The sequence below is a fragment of the Phaeoacremonium minimum genome (genome assembly GCF_000392275.1).
Source record: "Phaeoacremonium minimum UCRPA7 unplaced genomic scaffold PA7_03_scaffold_162, whole genome shotgun sequence".
In the NCBI taxonomy this organism is placed as follows: Eukaryota; Fungi; Ascomycota; class Sordariomycetes; order Togniniales; family Togniniaceae; genus Phaeoacremonium; species Phaeoacremonium minimum.
In genome coordinates this window covers 45,340-70,114 of record NW_006921069.1, presented here as the reverse complement: position 1 = coordinate 70,114, position 24,775 = coordinate 45,340, and the positions used below count along the sequence as shown (strand labels likewise).

General features: G+C 50.8%; 5 protein-coding genes across 5 annotated transcripts; 1 reads left to right on the top strand and 4 right to left on the bottom strand.

Moving 5' to 3' along the window:
- Positions 1–4,537: 4,537 nt before the first annotated feature.
- Positions 4,538–7,850, top strand: UCRPA7_2482 (putative piwi domain-containing protein; the record flags this gene model as incomplete). Its single annotated transcript, XM_007915097.1, has 6 exons — positions 4,538–4,894; positions 4,948–5,544; positions 5,596–5,731; positions 5,783–6,204; positions 6,258–7,550; positions 7,650–7,850. 6 exons carry the CDS (start codon positions 4,538–4,540, stop codon positions 7,848–7,850), a joined length of 3,006 nt encoding a protein of 1,001 aa, XP_007913288.1.
- A 3,982-nt stretch (positions 7,851–11,832) lies between these two features.
- Positions 11,833–12,753, bottom strand: UCRPA7_2481 (hypothetical protein; the record flags this gene model as incomplete). Its single annotated transcript, XM_007915076.1, has 1 exon — positions 11,833–12,753. One exon carries the CDS (start codon positions 12,751–12,753, stop codon positions 11,833–11,835), a length of 921 nt encoding a protein of 306 aa, XP_007913267.1.
- Positions 12,754–13,839: 1,086 nt separating this feature from the next.
- On the bottom strand, positions 13,840–15,833 carry UCRPA7_2480 (putative general substrate transporter protein; the record flags this gene model as incomplete). Its single annotated transcript, XM_007915104.1, has 6 exons — positions 13,840–13,875; positions 13,937–14,785; positions 14,888–14,967; positions 15,026–15,257; positions 15,390–15,463; positions 15,641–15,833. The coding sequence occupies 6 exons, from the start codon at positions 15,831–15,833 to the stop codon at positions 13,840–13,842; spliced, it is 1,464 nt and encodes a 487-aa protein (XP_007913295.1).
- A 1,919-nt stretch (positions 15,834–17,752) lies between these two features.
- UCRPA7_2479 (putative modification methylase protein) lies at positions 17,753–20,647 on the bottom strand (the record flags this gene model as incomplete). The annotated part of the gene is made up of 1 exon (XM_007915092.1): positions 17,753–20,647. One exon carries the CDS (start codon positions 20,645–20,647, stop codon positions 17,753–17,755), a length of 2,895 nt encoding a protein of 964 aa, XP_007913283.1.
- A 1,998-nt stretch (positions 20,648–22,645) lies between these two features.
- UCRPA7_2478 (hypothetical protein) lies at positions 22,646–23,503 on the bottom strand (the record flags this gene model as incomplete). The annotated part of the gene is made up of 1 exon (XM_007915040.1): positions 22,646–23,503. One exon carries the CDS (start codon positions 23,501–23,503, stop codon positions 22,646–22,648), a length of 858 nt encoding a protein of 285 aa, XP_007913231.1.
- Between the last annotated feature and the right edge of the window lie 1,272 nt (positions 23,504–24,775).

Sequence of the window (24,775 nt, the reverse complement as noted above, 5' to 3'; positions counted from 1 at the left end):
TATCATCACTAACATGTTGCCAGATGCTCGGGTTGTTTTCGAGACTTGTGTCAATAAGTTGACCCAAAAGCCTGAATCGGTTCACAAAGCCAAGCCTCTCTACGCCTACTTTCACAGATTCGAGTCTCAATACGGCGAGCGTTCCCAGATCGCCAAGCTAGAGAAGCGAATGGCGGAACTTTTCCCTGAGGATCCCAAGTTATCATACTTCAGTGCTCGCTTTTCGACGGAGAAGTTCGACCCCATCGCGGCACGTATCATCGTCTCTCCTGCTGCACAGTTGCGCCCAAAGATGATCATGCCATCGATTGAAACACGGGCATCCGTCCTCAATAGCCCCAGGCCATCCGTTCGACAGCAGCAGAGCCCGCGGCCGCAGTTTCTCCAAGCAACAAACTCGCCGAAACGTCCGTTCCCGATTGATGACTTCGAGGATGTCAATCCTCCACGGAAGATGCAAAGGGGCGAGTCTCCCCTCAAGGGCGCGGCAGGTCGACGGCTTGACCAACAGAGGCGGCTGCAAGGCCAAAGCTCCGCTTCTTATAGTGCTACTCCAGCTCCCATCTCTCGAGACATTACTTTCCTTCTGGGTCTCATTCCACCTGCAGCATCATATGACTCTACGCGATTCAACCCTGCTGGAATGGTGCGTCTTCTACGAGACACTTTTATTCCTGATTACACGGCTTGGAAGAGTGGTCAGGACAAAGGCCTGCGAAACGACGGTTCTCAGCCGCGTCCTGGAGCAACTGTTCATAATCGACAGGCATCTACCGACTATCCTCAGTACCAGTTCCAGTCCAGGGACTCGCCAAACCCTGGCCGACCGCAGAGCCCATACGATAGCAGCCGTGGCAGACTCGCGCCGGCTTCTGCTACTTACAGACAGTCGTCGCTACGTCCTGGATCTAGCGGATCGTACGAACCACCTCCGGCTGCCTACCGGCAAGATATACCTCCCGCGCAGTACGGCGTACCCCCGGGCCAATTTCCGGTTCCTACTCCAGATGCCAGTGGTGCCCCCTGGCCACCACCTCCCGGTGCATATGCTGTCCCTCCACCTCAGGGCTATGCCCCACCTCCACCTCAATATGGCCAACCTCCGCCGCAGCAACCCCCTTACAACCGATACTATTGATCAAGTCGGCCCGAGGTGACATCGTGGCCGGCCATTCTTCTGTGATGGTTAATCATCTACATAAATGCTCAGGTCCTTTGATAATGTCCGGATTACACATTTGTGACAAGCTAGAGTCTGTCCACCTGCGTAACGGAGTGTGGTCTCAAGAGCAGGCCACACCACGACCTCGTGCATGTCGCGAGCGTATGATGCTTCTCCGTCGACCATCACTGGTCTATTAGGGCATCATGTATGTAACAGTATTTCTCCAGCTTTATGAGTCTCGGGTGGTGCCCTTCAGCGGATCTCATTTCCCACTTTATGGGTCAAAATCAGGGCCAGAAACGATCAAAAAGGATGCCTAGGGTATGTGACTAGAACAGCCGCCAGCAGTCTCGATGGCATTTGGAGCCAATGCCTACCGAGATTCACTCCGCCATTCAGGACTACACAGGGGCATTATGTAGAACATTGGAGCGTTGCTTATAGCTGTGGCGTCCTTCGAATACAAGAGATGCTATTGAATATATGTATCTCGATTATGATTGTGATTAGTGCTGTGCTGTGTTGCGCCCTTGCCTGCGGCAGGTGCATCGTTTAACTAATGTTGATTCTGCCCTTCCTCCCATCAAAGCAAAGCTACTCCATACGTTTTTGCAGAGACTCCGCCGCAAGGTGCGAGCCTTGCCTTCCGCCTTGCATGATCTATAGCTAATTCATCCCTCCTGTCGAATTCCGATGTGCCTTGAAACCAGGTGATGAAGGAGGACTTAGGTATAATGGAGGATCATGGGTATAGGGTAGGCAGTGATACGGTCAGGGGCTCAGCGGAGCAACGAGATTGTGGCCAGCACTCCAGAGCAGTTAGGTATCCAGAAACGCGTAGAGCGCTTCATCTCGCTGGGTTACCTCGTAGTTAGATGCCACTCAGGTTCACAAAGCAGAAACACAAGGGGCCAGCTCATTACCTCTAGGGGTTATCTTGCTAGATCCCCGTGTCAACGCTCAGCGCAGCCCAGGGGCAACCTAAATCCACCGCTCCTGCCGTCCTAAGCCCCTTTTTGTGCCTGCCTCGACCGCGTACCTGCCCCTATCTAGGTAGGTAGCCACCTTAAAGTCTTTTTCCACCTCCTCCTTTCCTCCTTTCCTTCATCAACAAACGGTCCATTACTGCCCGTACCTTACTAGCGACTTAGCCCGGTCTATGGTTTCGCCCTACTCTCAATATCTAACCTGCCACCCTCGCCTCCCTCTCGAAATCGTCCTGCTCCCAGTGTGGCCTCATCCCAAACAACATCCTTCTCTGTTCCGCTTGTCTTCCCTTTGACCCCATTCCCACAGTTTCTGGTGGTGCGTCAACACAAACACGAGACAAACATCTTACATTTTTTTGAAGGCCGTCTTGAACCACATAGAGCATACAGCTTTCTTTGTCAAGGTATGTTTAGATGTCCTGCTGTCGGTTGCCTAGGCAGATTGTGCACACACAAGCATCAGCATCTCAACAAGCACCAAGCACCAAGCACCAAGCACGTCCCTCAACACCTTCGTCCCATTTACATCTTTCCATTCCCTCGGTATTCATTGTGCAGAGCCTCCTCTAGTCATCCGATTTTGTTTCTGCAAACTCCACGTGGCACACTCCACGTGGTCGTTTATTTGAACCTCACACTAGTGGTGCAATATTCACTCCTTCTACAACCCTCCGTCTACAGCGTTTAACATACTACCCAAGCACTACGTTTTCTCTCCTCATCGTCACCAACAAAACTCTTCCCTACCCAGGCGAACTGGTCGTCATAAGTTAGCACGGATAACTTCCTGGCACCCGAATCGCAAAACGCTTCGTTCAAGCCCAAGTAAATCTCCCCCCGCTAAGCGTCTGTTCTCTTGCCAACTTCCATCACACTTTCTCCCTTCTTCATCTCTCGACCCTTCTCTACCCAAGATCCTAACGGACTTCAGCCTCCATCGCTGGGGATCCCTCGTCAAACAAAGCAAAGCAGGTAAGTCGTCTCCAGGCCGCGTAGCCTTATAAACAAGCACCACACTTCCTGACAGCAAACCGACTCCTTCCACAACACATCTACTCTACTGTTCTCCTCTCCCACTCATACAGCAGACTTCCGTCCCTCCGGTCAACCCCGACTCCTCATTAAGGCGAGTTTTCCACATCACGGCAACATCCATTTCCTTCCATCTACCAAGGCCGCGTTTGGCTTTCCTCAAAGCAAATAACCCTCCCCAGTCAACATTAAATATCAAAAAAACAATCCCATCATCCTACGTTTCCACTTCCAGCCAAGCACCCACAAGCACAATACCTCCTGAGGAAACGCAACACTTGTCGTCCCTTCCTTGACCGATGTATTTATCTGCTGTGGTTGTTTTCACAAGCTAGACCACAAGTATTTATTCTCCTCGTTCTCTGCCCTTCTCTCTCGTCCCACCCACTCCATCATTCAGTGCAACCTATTTCCGACCCTCTTCGACCTTCCATTTACTTCTGAAGGTCCATCCAGGGAGACACTTACGCAACGAACACACTCTTTCCTCTTTCACCAGCAATCGCCTTTTCTTACCTTCCACCTCCACCATACCAGAAGAGCTGGCCTAACGTATACCAGCCGTCAAGTTTTCAATCAAATACCTCCCCATTCCTGACTTGGTAAGCCCGTAATCTGCTGGATATAAGCATCTCTCTCCCTTTCCACCGCTTCTACACTCCTTCTCAACTACAATCCTTCCACCTGCCCTTCTCTCCAGTCACCCGCCCACAACACAGATGCCTTTCAGTCACTGCATATGATCTGGCCTCACCACTTACATTTCATTATAATCGTCTTTGCCACACTAACCGAACCCAAATTCAGTCATTTTAACCTTGAGACGTGAACGTCTTCACGGCTACCAGATCTCCAGTAAGTTCTCACTCCTTTTCCTGACAAGCTCAAATTTGGAGACTTCGTCTCAATCATTTTGCAATATTCATCTACTTTCTCGCCTCATCTCCTTCCTTTCAACGCTTTGATATATCAGCTCCCACTTTGATTCACCTCAATGACGTTAAACCCCCCTCCCCCCCGGGCCCCTTCCTTCCTCAGAACATCTTTGAAACAAGAGTTTCTCATCCATCATACGTTCACTTGCAGACCACATCTGCTGGGTATGAGATCTAACTTGCTGTTCTCCTTCTCCACCATCTTCCATTTGACATCCGTCCAACTTACCCACGACCTTCACTGTCTAATCTCGCGGTTCCTTCCAACGCACTTACCTACTTTGGACCGGATTTCCTTCCTTTTCCACAACGCCATCTTACTTATAGTTGCTCCTCAGTCTTATCGTCCATTACATGTGAAGTTAGGCGCTGACGTTTCAATTTAGACGTACAGATCAGACATCCATTCATCCACAATGTCATACTCCAACCAACATCTCCAGGTCCCGTCCTTTGACGGACCGTCGGACACCCGAACTCAAGGATCTCCGGGCCGCATGTCATCTCACCATGGTGGCTCTCAGCATGGTGGCTCGCCCGCCCGATCTCAGGGCGGTGGCTCCCAGGTGTCTCCTGCCAGAGGTTCTCGTTCTCGTGCGGAGTCTGGCGCTTCTGCTGGTCGTCCACGTAGCGAGTCGGGCGCTCAACGAGCAGCTTCACCTAACCCATCTCCCTTCCCCCCTGGCACCGGCCGTGATCCTGCTCGCGATCCTGGCGGTCGTCCACAAGGGTTGAACACTCGCATTGATCTGCCTCCTGAGGCTTTTGTGCAGGTAGGTTTCTGTTCTTCTAGAATCACCAGTGCACGGCTGACATCCCAACTTAGAATCCTCGCGAGACTCCCTTCGCGCGCCGCCCGAAGTTCTGCGACGTGGGCCGCCAGGTCACAATCAACGTGAACCAATTCCGTGTGACGGCGCTTCCAACATCTGATATCTATCAGTACGATGTCACCGTCAGCCCATATATGGACAAGCCTGCATTTGTTCGAAAGCTCTGGAAGTCAAAGGCCGTTCAGGAGCGTCTCCAAAAGTCCAACTGCAGGTGGTTATTCGACGGCGAGAAGCTGGCTTGGTCGCGCGCCCAAGCGAAGGACGGCGTACGTATTCTTGTCGACATGGACGAGGAGGATGGAAGACAGCCGAGACCTGGCAGGAACAACCGATTTGAGATCATCCTCAAGTCCACCACTACCATTCGCATGCAGGCTCTGGATTCCTACTTGAAGGGCCAAACGGATTGGCAGAAGCATGTCTTGGAGTGTATGAGCTTTCTCGACCATCTCTTGCGCCAGGGTCCTTCGGACAATATGATTGCGATCAAGCGCAATTTCTACCACCGAGATGCGCAAATCGAGAAGCTCGACAGATACGGCGCAATCGTCGCCCGCAAAGGCATATATGCCTCTATGCGTCTGTCACAGGTCAGTTAGGTTCCAGATGGTTGTCATGTATACTTACTAAGACGGCTCCAGAACATCGCAAACAAGGGTTGCACCGGCCTCGGCATCAATGTTGATATTGCCAACACTGCTTTCTGGGGCTCAGGACTTTTCATCGAGTTCTTTAAAGCTTGGGTCCGTGGACTACCAGACAACAAGTGGACTGGAAGTAAGTGATATAGTCCCTGAGATTGAATTCCTCAGTCTAACCATGTGTTAGGCGATTACCTGGAGCTAGCACGGCTCTTCAAGCCCATGGAGAAGGACCAGTTTGATGAAAACAACAAGTTTATCCGGTCATTTTGGGACATGCCACCGTTGTTTATGCATCTGCGCAAACTGCATCGCATCAGATTCGGTATTCAATATCGCGGCAAGGTCAACGATCCTAAGACGTACACAATCATGCGATTTATGTACAACGAAAGCTTTGGCAAAGAGGGTGCGGATGCGCTCACATACAAATTCGACTATGAGGGCAAGATGACAAGCGTGGATGAGTTCTTCCGCAAGAAGTACAAGTTGTGGCTCAAGTACCCGAAGCTGCCGCTCATCGAGACTTCTCGAAGTGGTGTCTACCCGATTGAGGTCTGTCATCTTTTACCGTTTCAACGGTATAACTTCAAGCTTGATCCCGAGCAGGTTTGTGTCTCCTCATAACGATTTTACACTATGTGCGCTGACTCTTCATGCAGACTTCGAACATGATCAAATTCGCCGTCACCCGCCCACCTGTCCGTGGTAAGGCTATCATGGACAATGTCAATCTCCTGAACTGGGCTCAGGATCCCTACCTCAAGGAGTTCGGTATGACGATCGATCCCAGAATGACTCCTGTACCTGCACGCGTTCTCCAGAATCCCGAAATCCAATTCGGAAATGGAAAACACAATCCGGGAACCAGCGGCCGCTGGGATCTTCGGGGCAAGAAGTTCATGGTCCCAGCTATCCGTCCCATCTCGCGCTGGGCCATTGTTGTGATTGATCGTTGCATCGACCAGAATATGGCGACAAAATTTGCCCGAGCTTTCTGCGAAGCCTACAGGAACCACGGTGGCCGGATTGAGGGTCCACCATATGTCACATCTGTGAGATATCACGGTGCCATGGGTGTCAACCTGTCGAACATGTTCCAGGATATCCAGGACAAGCTCAAGGGTCCGCCAGACTTCGTCATGGTCGTGCTGACGGACAAACTCCAATTCGTCTACGAGCGCTTGAAGAGGAGTTTTGAGGTTCGATGGGCAATCATCACTCAAATGCTTCAAAGAGCCCATGTTATGAAGTGCCAGCCCCAGTATTGCTCCAATGTGGCGATGAAGGTCAATGCCAAGTTCGGCGGATCTACAACAAGAATCCCTAGTGCGGGCACTGGGTCTGCATTCTTCAATGCCCCTACCATGATGATCGGTGTTGATCTTTCTCACGGATCTCCCGGAGTAATGACCCCATCGATAGCAGCGATGACCATTTCGATGGACAAAGATGCCGCGACCTATGCTGGCAGTTGCCAGACCAACGGCTACCGAGTTGAGATCGTTCAGCCCGGCGTTTTCAGGTCAATGTTCACACCAAACCTCCAGAAGTGGTGCGAGAAGATGAAGGTGCCCCCAAAGCATGTCTTCTACCTTCGTGACGGTGTGGCGGAGGGACAGTTCGCCCAAGTCATGGAGTATGAGATTGATGAGCTTCGGAAGTGCTTGCAGAAGGTCACCGGCACCACGCCAAAGATCACGGTCATTGTTGCCACAAAGCGGCATAATATCCGTTTCTTTCCTCAGTCGGGTGCTGACAAGAATGGCAATGCCCTTCCGGGAACACTTGTGGAGAGGGAAGTTACTCACCCTTTCCACTATGATTTCTACATCTGTTCGCATGTCGCCATTCAGGGAACTGCTCGTCCGGTCCACTATCATGTCATTCATGATGAGGTGAAGATGAAGGCGGACGATCTGCAGAAGATGATTTATCATCAGTGCTATCAATATGTACGGTCAACTACCCCCGTATCCCTGCATCCGGCGGTCTACTATGCGCACCTAGTTAGCAGCCGTGCGCATTGTCATGAGGCTACGCCTGCCTCAAAGCAAGACCCGATGATGTCCCGGGCCAAGATTGAGAGTGAAGCTAAGGCTTTGCTGTCTAAATCTGACATGCCCGGATATGAGCCTGACCGCACGACGGACATGAGAGGCCAAGATTCTTTGCCTCTTCTGCGAATCAACTCTGATGGCGAGGCTACTCCAGCCAACACAGAGTGGTTCAAGTCCACTATGTGGTACATCTAGAGCAACCAGATCACTCGCAATCCTCAAGGATAGCCGATTTCTTGGGAGCGTCGCGCATTCGCCAGGTCGCTTCATCATGACAACTTAGCTTAGCTCCATCTTCATCTCGTCAGGGATCAATTCGCCCCTGAAAGACTACCTTTAGCCCATACAAACGACACGCAAATCCGTAGCTATCAATTGAAAACGTGCCAAATTCTTGACTGACTCTTTTCTGTGATATATATCGCTTAGTGAATGGCTAAACGACGATACCTCGGAATAGGTCGACAATGCAGCATGTAAGAGATGTTTGACGTTCCTTGGCCGCTGAGACATTGGGAGGCCTCAAATATCCAACACAAAGAGTTCGTAAAGTACCGTTGAAAGTGGTTTCACGCTTTCCTAAGCTGCGATGTGCGTACGCATCCCACAAGCCTTGTTTGAGCTTCGCTATGATATGTAACACTGGTAGATAGCAAGCACAGCGAATCAGAGGGGCAGCTGTGACTCAAAGAGGCAATCTCTAAAAGCTAGACGGACACAGACTGTGTTTGATTAGGGGCTGTGCCTTGCCATCCATATCGCATAAGGCATCGAAATCTCGTCTAAGGCATCAAATTTTGTTGGGAGAGATCTCATGCCCAATCACAACGAGCACAAACTAGGTTAACACGGAAAAAGCTAGCTAGGCATAAGTTGGATGCCTGTTAGAATTTCCCTTTTCTGATAGACTGTGATAGTTGTGCTTGAGAGTGTCTCATGGTGTGGGTCTATGACGGGCCGTAAAGGGACAACCGTTGACGCGGCGAGGGAGGCTTGTCCAGGGCTCTATCAACAGATGATTCGTCAATCAAACGGTGAACTGGTATGGAAAGCACTCAGTAATAGTATAATAAGGATGGCCAAGAGGTGCTTTCAGCCTCATAGCTTGGTTGAACGTCTCAGCTTCAAATTCCGATGAGCACAGCAAGGGCCTGCCCCTGAATCGGTTCATTCGCATCTGTGCGCTCTGTTGTCTCTTGTTGTTAGCTTCCATTTTCGTTGCAGAGAAGCCTTGCTATTTGCTGTGTTTCGGTGTTCCGGAAGTTCAAACGGAGGCGTGATCATCAAACTTCCTTCTCTACTACTCCTTCCCAAAAGTGCGAAGGAGCTACCTACTACCCTAGCACGAACACAATTTGTCCCCCGTTTTTGTTCACCAGAGCAGTGCAGACTCTCGACAATTACTGGGCAGGGCGGCAGATCACCGTATGATCAAAGGCTGTCAAAGACTATTAGGAGATTGCATCGAGGCAATCAGGGAGTAAATCGAGGTCAGTCACGAGTTACGAAGATACATGTGATCTCCTCAAGGACACCCAACTGACCCCTTTCTGATAGTCGACATCCTCGAAAGCCTCATCGAACACCATGAGTAACGCAGATGCTGCTTTGGCATATGTCGGTGTGATCTTTTACTCGATCTTGATCCCACCCACTCTTTTCATCACCATTCGGCATGGAATCAGGGGTGGTGCTCTCATCGGATGGGGTTATCTCTTCGCATTCTGCTCTCTTCGCGTAGTTGGCAGCGCAGTGCAGCTCTCCGACCCATCGAATACTGCAGCAGCTACCGTGAGCAGCATCGGAATCTCCCCATCTACCTTGGCACTTGGAGGCATTATGTATGAAGCGTGAGTGGGCCATGACAAAGATTGCCCCCAATTCAGTACTTGGAAGCTTATCCGTGTCTCGTTGATGCAGACGATACTACCGATTCCCTGAACGACGTGGTGCTCGCTCCATCATCTGGGCCGTCATATTCCATCTCCTTGTTGCCTCCGCTCTCGGGATCATCGCAACAGGCGCCTCAGGCCTGGCTAGCCACACAGATCCCTCGAAAATCCAGTCGGACTGGACGCTCTGCGGCACGGGCGCCATCATGCTGCTTATACTCATTGTGTGGACTTTCGTCCGCGCCTTTTGGTCATACATCTCGCACGCACCTGTATGCAGCAAACAGCAGGTGGATGCTGAGGGCCTCTGCTTGACGGTTGCACTTGCTAGTCCGTTCTTTGCAATCCGGGTCTTGGCCTCCCTGATCTACTTCTTCTCTCAGAACCCGATATTGGGCCCCGTTGGAGGATCCGTGGGCTTCCGGGTTGGGATGTATCTGATTCCGGAGATTCTTGGGTCAGTGGCCCTTATCGTGGGTGGTTGGAAGGCTCGATATATTGCGAAGGAAAGCTCAGAGGCTGTCGAGCTGAGATGAACAGAACCTTTCAACACCAGAGGGCAGAAGATCGTACGTCGGAACTTCTTCGACGGGAGCCAGTGGTAGCAGTCTATAGATCTCACCATTATCTGCTGGGGTAGAGTCTATATTAGAGTAACCCATACATTTGAGCATGTTGGAATCCTTCGTCTGAGTGAACAATACGCGGTGCCTTTTAGAATGTCTTGTGAATTGGTAGTCAATAGTAGTTAATACTGGTAGTCAACAGTAGTCAACACTGGTAGTCAACAGTAGTCAACACTGGTAGTCAACAGTAGTCAACACTGGTAGTGCATACCTTTGTTAAACCATCAACTTGCTAATGTTGAGATAGAAGAAGTGTGATTATGCAATGCCGATCCATCGGATGTACTCTGTCTCTATCTTCTCCGTAGCGAACCTCAATCACCCCATCTACCTTTCAATCTCAACCACGAGGAAGCTAAGGAAACATTAAGGAGGCCACTTCATCCTGATTAAGAGTGCTGATCACGAAGAAAAAAGATGTAATGAGATCCCACTTGGGCTTGTTCATACACGATGCTGCAGACTGCGAACCCAGACATAGATGCGGCCAGCTCAGGCTATGGCTGTGACCAGAAAGGCGGCCATATCGGGCATTTGGATGCATAAGTGAATTTGTGCACCATGACGTAGGGGCAATCCAGATGGGAAAATAATGGTGTGGTGTATAGTAACGGCAATTGTTGAAGGGCGTATTGCAAAGAAATGTTGAGAACGTTGGAAGTGAGTTGTGAGTTGCAGGGTGGAAAGTGTCTTTGGCGAGGTCGTCAACAAGGACGCCCTAATTAGGCCAAGTCAGTTTGCACTGGCCACCTCTGCCGCAGGTGCGCGAAGCGAGGAGCCAGCGATTGGTTAGCAGCTCTTCAGCACCCCGACCAGCATCGTGAGAGCTGCCAATTATAAAATGGCGCGCGTCTGTTTCGATGCCTTTCAGAAACGACCCACGTCGAAGATTAAACGGACTCCCCAGCCGGGCTTCTGGCGCTTAGAGCTCCATGAGCATCGACCGCGCGCCCAATTTCTGATGCTCTCTCTGCTGCTGCCATCTGCTCGACTGTCCGCGGCAGTCTGCGGCACCTGACAACAAGCCGATTCTGAAGAGCGCGGCCAGCTCCCGGTCTCCTCAGGCCCAGAGCATTGGACCTCGTTGATCGTCGCCGGGTAGGCCCCCGTCCTGGCCTCATTTCACGTCGCCGGTGCATCGTTCTACTGTCATGCTATGGCTGCCTTCCCGACATGGGTCTCTCAAAGAAAGTGCCCGTCTTAGCTAGGCTAAGGCCCGGCCGGCCATCCGTGGCCAGACGCTCGTCCATGTCGCGTCTGAAGTCTTACAAAGATACAAAAACGGAGGTGATCCTCGGGTTCACATCTGTCACAGTCTCTCTTGGCTCTTCTCCCTCATAGTGCTGTCAAGGCCTTGCCTCACAATCGTTTTCCCTCTTGTCGTCCACTTTTTTTACCCATCATTCTTTTCTTTACTCATCATCGCTCAAAGCCATTCTCTTATTGTCAGTTCGAGCTTCGAGAACAGTGTTCATCCCCTTTCCTTTGTCGCCTAGTGAAGGCCATTCGTCTCTCTTTGACTCCACAACATCCCAGATTGCTATTCTTCGATATTGCAATCTCCCCTTTTCAAAAGGCAGGCGAGCCTGTCTTGGGGCTTAATAGATATCCACCACCCCTTGTCGATCAAGGGGTTGTTCCACTCGTGGTTTAACTTCCTCAACATAGTCTCTCTCTATCAACATACACAATTATGCGCGTCACAAACATCATCTTAGATCTGCTTTTATTGGCAACAGTAGAGGCTGGTCCTCTCAGGGTGCGGACACCCACTCGGGAATACTCCCCGGCAAGGAGGGCAAAATGGATCAGACAAAATGGTTTCCAGAACAGTAGCTTTACTAGCACGACCCTGAGCGACTCGTCAACTTCCGCGGTGTTTTCGACTACATCCGAAGAGACACAGTCGACAAGTTCGACTCCGGGAGCCTCAGCGCCCTCAGGAGATATAACATTGACATCTACCTCTTCTTCTCCTACGTCAAGTGATGACGGTATTTCTTCTTCCAGTTCGACCCTCTCATCAAATTCATTCTTGAGCTCCATGACACTGGGGCCATTAATATCAACAACTACCTCAGCCTCGACTACTTCCGAAAGCTCCTCAACATCGACCTCTGTCGAGGACGGCGCTACTGTGATCACATTCGTCCCGCCGCAGTCATCTACCTCATCGACCTCTGCGTCCAGCGGTGACAGCTCGACAGAGATTTCGTCAAGCCAATCAGTGCTGACCACCACAGACTCGGGGCGCACCCTGTCATCGCCACTGGTCTCATCAGCAAGCTCGACAACTGTCTTGGAGCTCACTGTGATACCTTTCTTCCCATCTAGCAGCGCCATATCTGAGCCAGCATCTTCTATCCCTGTCACTACCGAGCTGCCAACATCGACATCCCCATCGACATCGACAACCACATCAATATCAGCGTCGCAGCCAACTACAACGTCGACAAGCTCGCTTTCTAAGAGTTTGTCCTCATCTTCGTCCACTACTCTGTCTTCTTCCACGCCCTTATCGTCTTCATCTCCTCTCCTTACACCCACAGGGTCTCCTGATGCCAGTATTCCTACAGCCATCCGAACTCTTCCGGCTGTCACCGCAACTGTTGGTTCGAGTGTATATGCAAGCAACATAGCAATCGCAAAGACTTACAATGCCGAGTTCGCCCAGCTTACTGAGCAAAGTGCTTGCACTGCTGGGCAGGTGGCCTGTATCAAGGGCAACATTGCCATTTGCTCCGCCCAAGGCGGTGCTGCCTCTGGAAACATGGGCATGTTTGGAATCACTGAGTGCATGGATGGCACAACCTGCGCTGCAATGCCAATGAATACCACCGTTGGCGCTCAGGTTGACTGCTGGGATGACTCTGTGGTCTTGAAAGTTTTGGGAAGTCTGCCTGAGGTGGGAGGAGCCTCGACTGCAGCCGAATCAACTACAACTAGTGCACCCCAGCCGGTCACTACCTCATCTAGTGAATCGGAGGAAGTCGTCACCAAGACTGTCCCATCGGTGGTCGTGACGATAACTGTTGACGGCCAGGAGCAGCCCAGCTCCAGCCCGGCGTCGCCATCTCCGGCTGAGGAGACCACCACCTCCACGACATTCCACACTCGGACCCGGACCCGGACTCGTACGGTTCAGCCCACAACCCCAGAGCCGGCCCCTGTCTCTACACCAGCGCCCGCTGTGCCGAGTGACAACCTTACCACGGATCCTCTGCCTCTGACAGTGGAACCGGTTACAGAATCGCCCAGCGCAGAGCCTACTGGCGCTGGCAGGGGGGACCAGGGTGGTGATAGAAATGGCGCAAATCCATTCTTCGGCGGCAATGGGAATGTTGTGACTAGCGTGGACTCAGCGCAGGCTACGGTGACGGTTTTTGTGACACTCACAGAGCATGATATTACAACAGCCACTGTAACTACTACGGCGACAGTCCGAGGCAATCGTTAATAGAAGAAAGGGAAGGATTAGGTAATATAGTCTTTGTAATGGTGGCTAGATTGGATATGACTTTGGACTATCTATGGGATGCGTATTTGTGATTTGGGGCTGGAGTTGGGTTCGGTATAGGGGAAAAGCTTTATAGACTTCAATAATCACTATTAATTATCTCCCGCCCTCCAGCCATCTGTTTTTGTTTTTTTCAATCATGCATAGCCCTAAAAGGTATATCGGAACCCAGGCTGATAATTCTCCTGGAAGTATTTTGTCAGTATCCGCATCTTGGTTCTGATCATCTAGGGGGTCAAAACTCACATCAGCGCTTTCCAACTCCTTTTCACCCCGGTCGGCCTGTCCATTCAAGACCTTGAAAGAGATGCTAAGCACGCCAACTAGGATGATGTTCAATATCGCACATGCCAGGCAAGCGTACAAGCCAGGCTTGTAGTATGGCGCATCTTGGGACCTAAACACCAAGCTACCGGCGATACCTCCAACTCCTCCAAATCCAACAAGCGTAGCACTACAAAACGCTCGCTTCCATTGTCCACGGATGTTATTTGCCTGGTAGGCCATCGCCGCTGGGACATTCGAGTTTGCGCCGGCTGTGACGAGGAAGACGCCGAAGTACCGTACGCCGGAGTTCTTGTGGAATCCCATGATTGGCAAGCCAATGACACACAACAGCATATTGAACACGACGATCGGGCCACGAAGATGGTACTTGTCACCGATCCAGCCAGTGGCGAACATGACGATGCCAGCAAAAGCATATGGCGGTGCAACGAGGCATTGGCTGGCCCCAACGCTGAAGCCCATGTTGTAAGTGAGGATTAGAGGCAAGAAATAGGCCAGGGCATAAGTGATCGTAGTAGTGTTGAAGAAGACCATGGCATATGCCCAGATCTTGGGATCTTTTCCAGCCTTGAAGAAATTCACCCATGAGAAGGCGTGGACGTGTGCATCTCCTCGGTCCGCGTTGACACGTGCAACAACCCAGGCTCGTTCGTGGTCCCCTAGGAACTTCCACGAGGCTCGCTTGCTGTCTGGAAAGTCCACGAGCAGCCAGTATCCTGCAATGCCTAGAAGGCAAGTGAGGATGCCTTCCATTATAAAGATCCAGCGCCACCCTGTCAGGTCCGCTAGGCCACCCATGTGCATCAGCTATGAAGGTAGTAGCGGTATTAGCTGGTATATCCCAAAAGAGGCGATTATTCAACAAGAATTTCAGACACAACTAAAACAGGAAGATATCATCAAACTTACACCATAGGCTAGGATGCCAGCAAACGCGGATGCAACGCAGCCAAGGAGGTAGAAAGCAGAGTATCGCTTTCCCACCTCATCTACTCAAAACATTAGCCTCACAGATATCAACCAAACGAAAGGCCTTGTTGTTCTTACAGCGAGTATACCATGTACTCAACAAGTACACACAACTGGGGAAGAAACCTGCCTCCAGAACGCCGAGCAAGACACGAAGACCGGCTAGTGCCTGATAGTTCTGCGCAAAGCCCATGCCAATCATAGTAGCACCCCAAAAGAGTGTGATCAGAGCCAGATGGATACGAGGTCCTACTTTGCGTACAATAACCGTCGATGGCGGCTGGAAAACCACATACGTAACGAAGAACACCTGGGGCTATGTTTAGAGACTCATTTTGTATCTTGAGAAAATCGATCGCTTACAAGGGATACGACGGACTGCGACAAAAATGATTAGACTCGGTCGATGACTTGATATCAAGGGTCGGAGAGAGAAACTCACATATCGAACGCCCTCGAGCATCAATTCTTTACTCATTCCTGCTATATTGGCCGCTCCAAGATTGGTTCTGTCCACTATAGCATTTGAAGTCAGTATTTTTCCATATCAAGACGGTGAAATAGGAGGAAAATAGAATGAGAGGAATTAGTCTCGGGAGTGACTGCCCAGATGAAAGCGGTATCTCCGTTTCCAACACTCGAAACATGACCATAGCAGCCAAAAGAAGAATCAAAGACTCTAAAGTTGCTTACTCAACGATACACAGTACATGAAGCCGACCGTGGTAATAAGTCGACGGTCGATGCGCTTGATGATCCTCCGCTCCTCCGAGGGGGTGAAATTGAAATCATGCTCAGTGTACGGGGGTACAGAGGCCGTGGTCTTAACCCGGTCGATGTCCTCCCCGATATGGTCGGCGCGAGCCTTTTCACTTTCGTGATCCATGGCTGGTGGTATGCTTCGAGACAATTGCACTTAGGAGAAATCCAATACAGCTGTCGTTGTGAGGCTGTAGGAACAGAGGGACTAAAGTAATCGAAAAAGGGGTAGAGAGCTCGTGGCACACATCATCGTACACACGCCGGGCAGCAGATCATATACCCATCTCGTCTTAAATACCTCCTCATGAGATAAGAATCTGGTCTCTGGAATCTGGACCCTCCTGGCCGGTCCAATTGCTTTCTCTCCTCATGTCATTGCCCATATTGCACCTCTCGCTTAACTATCACCACCCAATCATCGGGCAAGCGCAATGCCCAGGCACAACCTTGGAAGGGATACCGAGGGTGGCGTAACCCTCCTCCTCCTCGCGCTCTTTCCACGCTGGTCTCCGCGGGCCGACCGCGTACTCGCAATCTGAATATGCACCTGATGTATATTGCATTTTCATCTCTCAGATAGCTGGCTTGGCCCGGCGCGGGGTAAGAACTCTAAGTGCTAGTGTTTGCGGGGAGAAGACCACCACTGTGCAGTAGAATCTCCGCAGCGGCAGTTGACCCACGCAGATCCCCGGCGCTGAGATGCCTGTAACGGTGGGCTGCCCCGGCGCTAGGTGCTGGCTCCCTTGGCGGTCAAGCTCAATCCGGGGAAGTTGAGAAGACTTACAGTGTAGTTCGTTGCAAGATGAGATGTCATGCAACCATCACAGTCAGCAAGATGGATGGGTGGCTGGATTGCATGGTGAAGCCGAGGAAGAAGGGGTTTGCACAGCTTGACATCACTCCCCAATAGCCTCTTCCCTCTAGCAAGCCCAGTCGCAACGAGAGATAGATAATCCAACGCCTCTGAGAGGAGAGCATCGACAGAGTGGTGGCGTTCGAAGAGATGCGATTCGCAGGGACATTCCTTTTTCTCCGCTGCTGTGTGACCATCCCAACTGAGCACGCTGAGGCAGCCATCTGAGGCATGTCATGTCATGTTCGTGTCTGGCTTCGGGTCCTTCCCTTTTCTTGGCTGCCTTAGTGCTTCTCTCTCGCTCGAATCCTTGACGCAATCGCCTCACCTGGCGTCGCTGGCTTCGGAGCTGGTGAAACCCCGTGCTAGCTTGTTCGCTCCCTCGATCGAAGCTGAACCGAGGCTCAAATTTAGTCCATGGAGAAACCGCCCTTGGCATCGATAGTCGGTGGGCAATACGTGAGGGGTCAACTGCTCCGAACATTGCCCTTGAGGTAGCCATTGCGGTGTAGGAGGCTTGACTTGTCCCGTCTCCGTCAGGGATTCTTCTGTCGCTGTTCATACATGCACTACTCCCCAACAATGTACACATGTTCATTACCAGCGTTGACTACCAATGTTGACTACCAATGTTGACTACCAATGTTGACTACCAGTGTTGACTATTAGTTGATTATTATTATTAATTACCAGTTTTTTACTATTAGTTGATTACCAGTATTGACTATCAGTTGATTACCAGTGTTGACTACCAGTTGATTACCAGTGTTGACTACCAGTTGGTTACCAGTGTTGATTACCAGTGTTGACTACCAGTGTTGACTACCAGTTAATTACCAGCGTTGACTACCAGTTGACTACCAGTGTTGCCTACCATTGATTACCAATGTCGACTATGTGGCTTCACTAAAAACATGAGGATGTCCATGATGTTCTGTCCATTATGTGCTATATAATGTTCTATGGCGATGCATGTCCTGTTGGTACTCTGGAACTCCACCCTGATTGCATCATGGCCAACCGATCCGTTCACTATGCAGGAAATCTATAATACCAAGTGACTGATCCCACGATGGGTACTGTGAAACATGTGTATTCTCCTTGATGCATCATCTCAATATGAATCTTCTGTGACTTCTATTAAGCACATCTCTCAATTCATATCTCTCTTTGACATCGTTTATCGTGTCTCAGAAATAGTCATTGTCGTCATCGTCATCGTCATCGTCGCTGTAGTAGGAGGGCAGCCGTACTATAGTTGGCCCTCTACGATCTGCGGGACCGAGAACATCGTCCTCGTCGCTCGACTCCACTGGAAGGGGCTCATCCAGACAGGCCTTCTTCGCCGACAGCGATCCTCTTGCTAACATCTCGGAGAAGGGCCGTTTACGCACCGAGCCGCCAGATCTCACCGCCCCGTCATTGCTGGGAATGCTTGTCGCCATTGACGACCTATGACAGGCGAAGGACTCAAGCGAGGTTCGCTCTGGAGTCTTCGAGGCCGAGATTGCTCCTTCCGGCATTTGGATTGAGTCATCGAAGTCTAAATCTGGCTGAAAGTCCATGAATGTTGTTTCATTGTCGGCAGCTAACTCATCGACGCTCAGGGCTGCCATGCGACCGACTCCCTCGTTCAGGGTCAGATCAGCCTCAGCACCGTCCTCGCCCTCGACTTCTGTCGTATATGTTTCTCCATCATCCTCATACAGGCTTCCCAGCCAGGCCTCACGGAAGGCCAGACCCAGAGCAAGAGCCATCTGCCGGGCGACACTATTACCCACCATCTTCCATTGCTCACCGAGAGTGCCTAGTAATACTTCATCGTCAGGGATTCCCTGTGCACGTCTTGCCTCCATGATTGTCAGAGGCCGAGGCTGGTCCCAGTGCATCAGGTGGCCTCCAATGCGGGCGTCGGTGTAAGAGCAGGCCGTGGTGATTGTGGGAAAAAGCATGTTAGGCGTGTGTCTGCCCCATGACTTGGCCAGCTTCGAGACACGGAGGCCATGGCCCGGGAAGGCGACTCGCTCCGCCTGCGTCATCACTCCGCGTCCTTCCTTCCACGTCTTGTTGAAGTCCATGCCGTACGGACGGGTAGGAATGTTCAGGATCTGCACACGGCCGTTCTTGCTGGTGGCATGGCCCCTCGTAGAAGCCCGCGTATTACCAGTGCTCATCGCCATAGCCAGCCGGTGATCCGGGAAGGGGACGCAAGTGTTTACCTTTGCGTCCCCGATATCTGGAAGGTCCGATGAAGCCTCAGCAGCGCTGACGAACTTGAAAGCAGTCGGGATTCTCTCTCGTTGCACATAAGGCTCACCGTTGGTCATCCTGCCCAGACCGTGAAGTATCATCTTAGGTGGGTGAGAGTGTGACAGCTGAGGAGCGTCTGGAAGACGTAGCCCAGGCGCCGCAAAGTAGAGAAACGCTCGGGGGCGACTCTGTGGTGCACCATGAGTCCATGCATCACCCAGGATGATCTGCGTCTGGTAGCCCATGCCGACAATAGCACAGATGAGCTGAGAGAAGAAGTCTTCCGTAGGTCCCATTTCGGGCTTTCTTTTCTGAACGATGGTCGTTACGTTTTCGAGTACGCCGTACTTTGGCCGGTAGAAGTCGATGAACGAGGCAAAGGATGCAATCAGTGAGCGGTTTTTGTGCTGCTTTGCCGTGGTCTTGTCCGATGTCAGGATAGAGAAGCCTGGGCAAGGACTGCCACCTGACACAAAGTCGACCTCGCCTGGCTGAGGGACATTCTCGGAGTAATATCCCAGAAGACCTCGGTGCAGCAAATCATCCACGGAGCCCAGGAACGGCCTAACGCCGGTCTGCGAGGAAGCATTTGCCATATAAGTATGGATAGCTACATTCCAAATGTCGTTCGTCCAGTTCACTTTGAGGGTGCCGCTGTCTTCTAGACCGCGGCCAAAATTGCCACAACCGCAGTAGAGATCTAAACCTTGCAGCTGCTTGACCTTCTGCTTCGGATCGAACCCTTGTCTCAGGGTCGGTGTGTCTGTCAGCGGCGCGTATACAGCAACACCGTCATTGATTTCCCGTCGATGGGTGATATAGAAGAAATTTCCAGTTCCGTTTCGATCATAGGGTGTGGGGATGCGATCCTCGGGGTTGAATACTCTCACCCAACAGCGTCCAGCAATTTTCACTGTCCTGACAAAAGCAAACTCATCCGTGTAGACAAGTTCATTGGGAGGACACGCCTGGCTTTGCGGGTCCACAGATCGACGTCGGAGGAGCTTTCGAAGGCGAACAAATCCTATGCTGTTGGTCTTTCCGTTGAGCTCGGTGATCTCGCATGGCTCAAGAGTATCTGGGTTCCGAGGATCGGTAGCAACGAGTACAGTGTCGCCTAACCTATATACAGGGAGGACATTGTCTTGTTTATGATTGCATTTTATGTCTGTCTTCTTTAGAGTGACGAACCGACGCTTCTCAACTTCATACAGGCGCCTGATGAAGAACTCCGCTTTCGTGTCGGGTGTTCCAAGCCATTCCACAGAGTGAGTCTCGAGAACCTCATTATCGTGAACTCTGGCATCTCTGCCTTCCTGACAGGTGCAGTGGTCGCTCAAGAAGAGCTCATTCGTCCAGGGGTATTTCATCGAGCAACAAGGCGTGTCAACGGGCCTATACAGCCAAGTGACATCGAAAGATCGAGAGTCATCTTTATAGACATGCACCTTTTGAACAATGCCGAACCACCGAGTATCCGGGCCCTCAACGCTTTTCCACTTGGTTCCAGTGTGTGCTCCATCTGGAGGAGTTGAAATCGTGTCGCCGACATTGATACCTGCAATCATGTCGGTTCGAGGCTGGCCCTTTCTAACTTGTCTCGTAAAAGACCAGTCTTCCGTTGCCTCAGGCCATGATAATTGAATTGCTTTAGTAGAACTGATCTTGGGATCAACCCGCTTCAGGTACGGCGCGACCTGCATATCAGAGAAGCAGTCGTAAATGTAAGGAGTGACGATTGTCGGCAAAACGGAGCCCGATTCATCGTTCAGGGTACGATTCTCGTCAGAGCCGGAGCGCACTCCGCCAGTTGGCTTCCAATGCGAGCAGTCCATCTCGCGAAAGATCTGAAGTCGGCGTTCCTTATCACCAAGCACCCCACAAGTTTCTTTGTAGAGGAAGTTCCTGTTGGCCACAACAGCGGAACGGAAATCATTACTTCCACGTTGCCTGTGCCATGCTTGGAATGCTGGTGATTGCTTGTGGCGCCCGAAAAGCCACGTCGTGAAATCCGTCTTGAAGTTATGAATCGAGACTTTGCGACCCTTCCCCAGCATGTATTCACAGTAGTCGACAAAGTGTTTCGCAAAATCAGCAACCCAGAGAAAGGGTTCATGGAATCTTCGGTACTCTACTGCAGGTGATCTAAGCCGGTAGCATATCTTGTCCGTCTGGTTATACTTGGAGCGTATCCATAGCTGGTCTGCGACTGAATGATTCACAGCGCCGTAGTTCCCCAAGGGGACTTCATCAAAGGGTACCTTCTGGACCCAGTATCGGCTATCTCCAAGGCTGAGGATGCCGTCAAAGAATAGCAGCGCTTGACCTGTCTTTGTTGCATGATGGTGTAGGGATCGCAATTCTAAAGGGTGCCCGGGGACGTCGACGTAGATGCAGAAACTGTCCAGTTCTAACTCAATGAAGTCCTCATTCAATTGAGATTGGTCGAGTTCCAGTAATGCAGTGACCGCATGTCTTTCCTGTGTGATCGGAAGAGGTGGAACAAAGCCGTCGAACGACGACCGAGGGTTGACCAATGTTGACACTGGTAAGTTGACAGTGAATTTGCAAAAGTTGCTCGTACCGGATTCGGAGCTGGAGTCTGAGCCCGCAGTAGTATATAGTCGAGATCCTAACGATGCAATCTCTGAGTTGGAATTACCGTAAACATTCTGCTCGTCCGCGATTGCTTCCGCCACAGCCTCTTTGACCCCTAGGTCTGACTGCGCTGGCAGTGATCCGATTGTGACAGGGAATGTATCGTCTATATCCGAGTCATCTATGGCCGTCAGATCTATCAGATCAGCGTCAGATTCAAGAAACATCGAGGGATATGCCATCGCTAGAGCGGAGCTGGGTAGCTGACGGTGCGGCGACCCATATGATCCGCAAAGTATCCGGTAGCCCTCTGTGACTTGGACTTGATAATCGGAAGATCGCCACCAGTTAGTAGGATTTATTTATCCTGAGAAAGAAAGAAAACCAGTTGGTTCCGATGAGCACCAAATCTTAGCAACTGGTCTGTTGAAGCCGCGGGATAATGGATGAGGTGTGATCGGTCTCTTGCCGTTTCCATGAAAGATACAATAGAACAAAGCAGAGCTACTCTTATTATTGGAAACAAAGCTTTTGGTTTGGTGATCTGTTCATACTGCAGCAAGCTCTGTGCCCGAACCGTGAAACCTTGCGATGATGTCTGCACGGCTGGACACTAAGTCTGAAAAGGCGAATTTTCGACAGTGTCGAAAAGCACGACAACAACATAACGGGGCTTACTCGAAAGGATGATTTAGCACAAATTGATTGTCTGCAATGAGGGTTTAGTCAGACCGAGTACAAAAATTGCCTCTGTCGTTCTCAAGAAGGCATTGTTAGTGGACAGAGTCTTCAGTAACCATGGACGCGCGACGCGCGCTGCAGGAGTTCCGAGGTCGAGTTTGGCGCAGCAGGGATGCTCCCATTGACCAATCGTTGTGTAGATCTTGGGCTCTGCGCATTGGATCCATTCGAGGCTGACAAACACCTCCAATCTTCGAATTACAAAACAAATCATAGTTTTTTCAATTCTCGGCTTCGCTTCTGATTTTTCTATGTGAAGATGGCGACTCCATGAGGGAGAAACAGTTTGGTGTGAAATGTTCCCTTTTTTAAAACTACTTAGAGCACAATAACAAAATACAACAGGTAGTCGAGGTGAAGTTCGATGTCATGTACATATCTATGTTTACTTTATAAGCGTAAAAAACTCCTGAAATGCTCTCTTTATCCAAGTCCGCCAAACGCCGATGCTAATGCTGATGTTGCCAAAAATGCGGTGTTGCTCAACGCATTTTCTATTTATTCTTTCTCCTCCTTTGCCTGCTACTCCTTCTGCTCCCGAACTTTTGCTTTTTGGCGAGTGTCTCATCATCGACATCCTCCTCCTCCTCCTCCTCTTCGAATTCGTCCAAGTCCTGGTCTTTCCTGTTCTCAATGTCCTCGTCCTCAATTCCTTCCTCTGCTCCCGTGTCGACGAGATTATCGTCGTTGGGTTTGTTGACTTCAGCACCTCGTACTAAGTCTGTCGCACTGGTCCCCGCCTGCTTCAGGTACGGATCGTCAAACAAGGAAGGGAGGCCTTCTTCAGAAAAAGCAAAGGCGTTGTACTCCTCGACTTCCTCATCACTCGGCCAATGCCAGGTGCATCCTTTCTGTTCATTGAGTTCGCGTAACTGAGATTCAAAGCGGCTCATCACTTCCGGCTCGATATATTTGTCCCCATAGGCGCGGAAGAATGCGAAGACGCGAGCCATCAGACTGTATTGTCCTCTGAAATCTGGGCTTTTCGCATCCTCAAGAACAGAGTCGAGCTCCCAGGCTTGGAGCACCCAATCCATGACTCGAATAACTTCATCCACATCCCTGAACATAGCTGCAGTTCGGAGGTAAACATGGATATGTTGCGGACGGATGGTATGAAGTAGAGCGGGAGCGTCAACCTCTGTAGCATTGACCACAAGCGGCTGTGCTGGAGTCCTCAGCTTTTCAAACATGTCTTTCAGCTTGCTGTAAGCAAGCGTAATAACCTCGTTGAACCGTTGTGCCTCACGATCGCGTTTGGCAAGTAGGGTTGGCGGTACATCAGTGTTCATGGCATCCGAGACACCTGACAGTGTACTTTGGTTTCTCCATCTGAAAGCCTTCCTCACCATACGATTGAGAAGGAAGAAGACTTTGGTGTCTGTCTCCATCGCCTGTCGTCGTCGGTCTATCAGTCCCAGAAAGAACGTTAGTGAGTCGGTGTCTGTGCTCTGTAAAGATTTGTCGGGGTGGAAAGTTTTATTTCGAACAGCTAGTGTCTCCATGACATGGTACCAGGGCGCCTTATATGTGCTCTCTGACAACAGAACGCTTGATGGGAAGCGGCTTTCTAAGAGCAAGATGGCACGCTGAAAGTTCTTAAACCGTTTTAGAAATGACGCGCGATGCCGTCGAGGACGACGGCGCTCCAAGTAATTGGGTTGAATACGACAGAGAAGACGAATGTAAGCGGTGAATACGGGCAGCGGTATCTCTGAGAGCAAGACGAGCTCGGGTTCGGGAGAGTTCGTTAGGCTTCTGATGGCATCCTTATTTAGACCACTGTCGACAAGATAATGCCAAGCCGCTTCCAAGTTCGGAGCATGTCGAACAAGCACGACCAGGCATTTCCCCTGAGGTCGATTGCCGTCGTTCAACATTCTATGATACAACTCCTCTACGCCCGGTGGGGCCACTCTAGCTTTTTCGACATCGGTAAGATTTGCGTCGTACACAGGAAAATGTTCTCTACCGTCGCCAGGTAAATTTCCCGGAAAAGCTTCTAGTGCATATAACTTTTGAAATAGTTCGGCATACACCTGAGTGTTGGGCTTAATATCTTCGGCCGGTTTCTGATTAAACATTTGCCAAGCCTCATTCGAGTTACGGGTGGCCCGTACCCGCGCAGCCCACTCGGTATACATATTCAAAGCGGCATAACACCCTTTCCAGATAGGAGGGGGTAATGAACGGGTTTGAATGCTTGAATATTCACCAAGGACGGCGCCGCCAACCACGCCAAGAGAGCGATCGATATTGTTCTCTGGGTTACCAGCTTCTCTACTGAGTACACCGGACTTCACACTCATGCTGAGATTTTCTTGAGGTTGTCTCTGCTCATCAATACCGTCCCAGCTTTTCCTATACGGAGGCCAAGAGCTTGTTAAGCGCGTGGCAACTCTTTGTTCCGGATCAGACTTCGGAAGGCCAATCAGCACCATTCGAATGGCTCTGTAGCTGTCTTTCTCGATGATAAGTGGTTTCTCCAAGCCCAGAGACATACTCAGAAGCAACTTCTGAGCCTTCCAATTATCACGCCTATGCATCAGAGGGCTCGAGCGCGCTGGCCTCTCGAAGAGCTTTAGTGCATAGTTGAAGACCATGCACCTCTGTGCATATCCGCC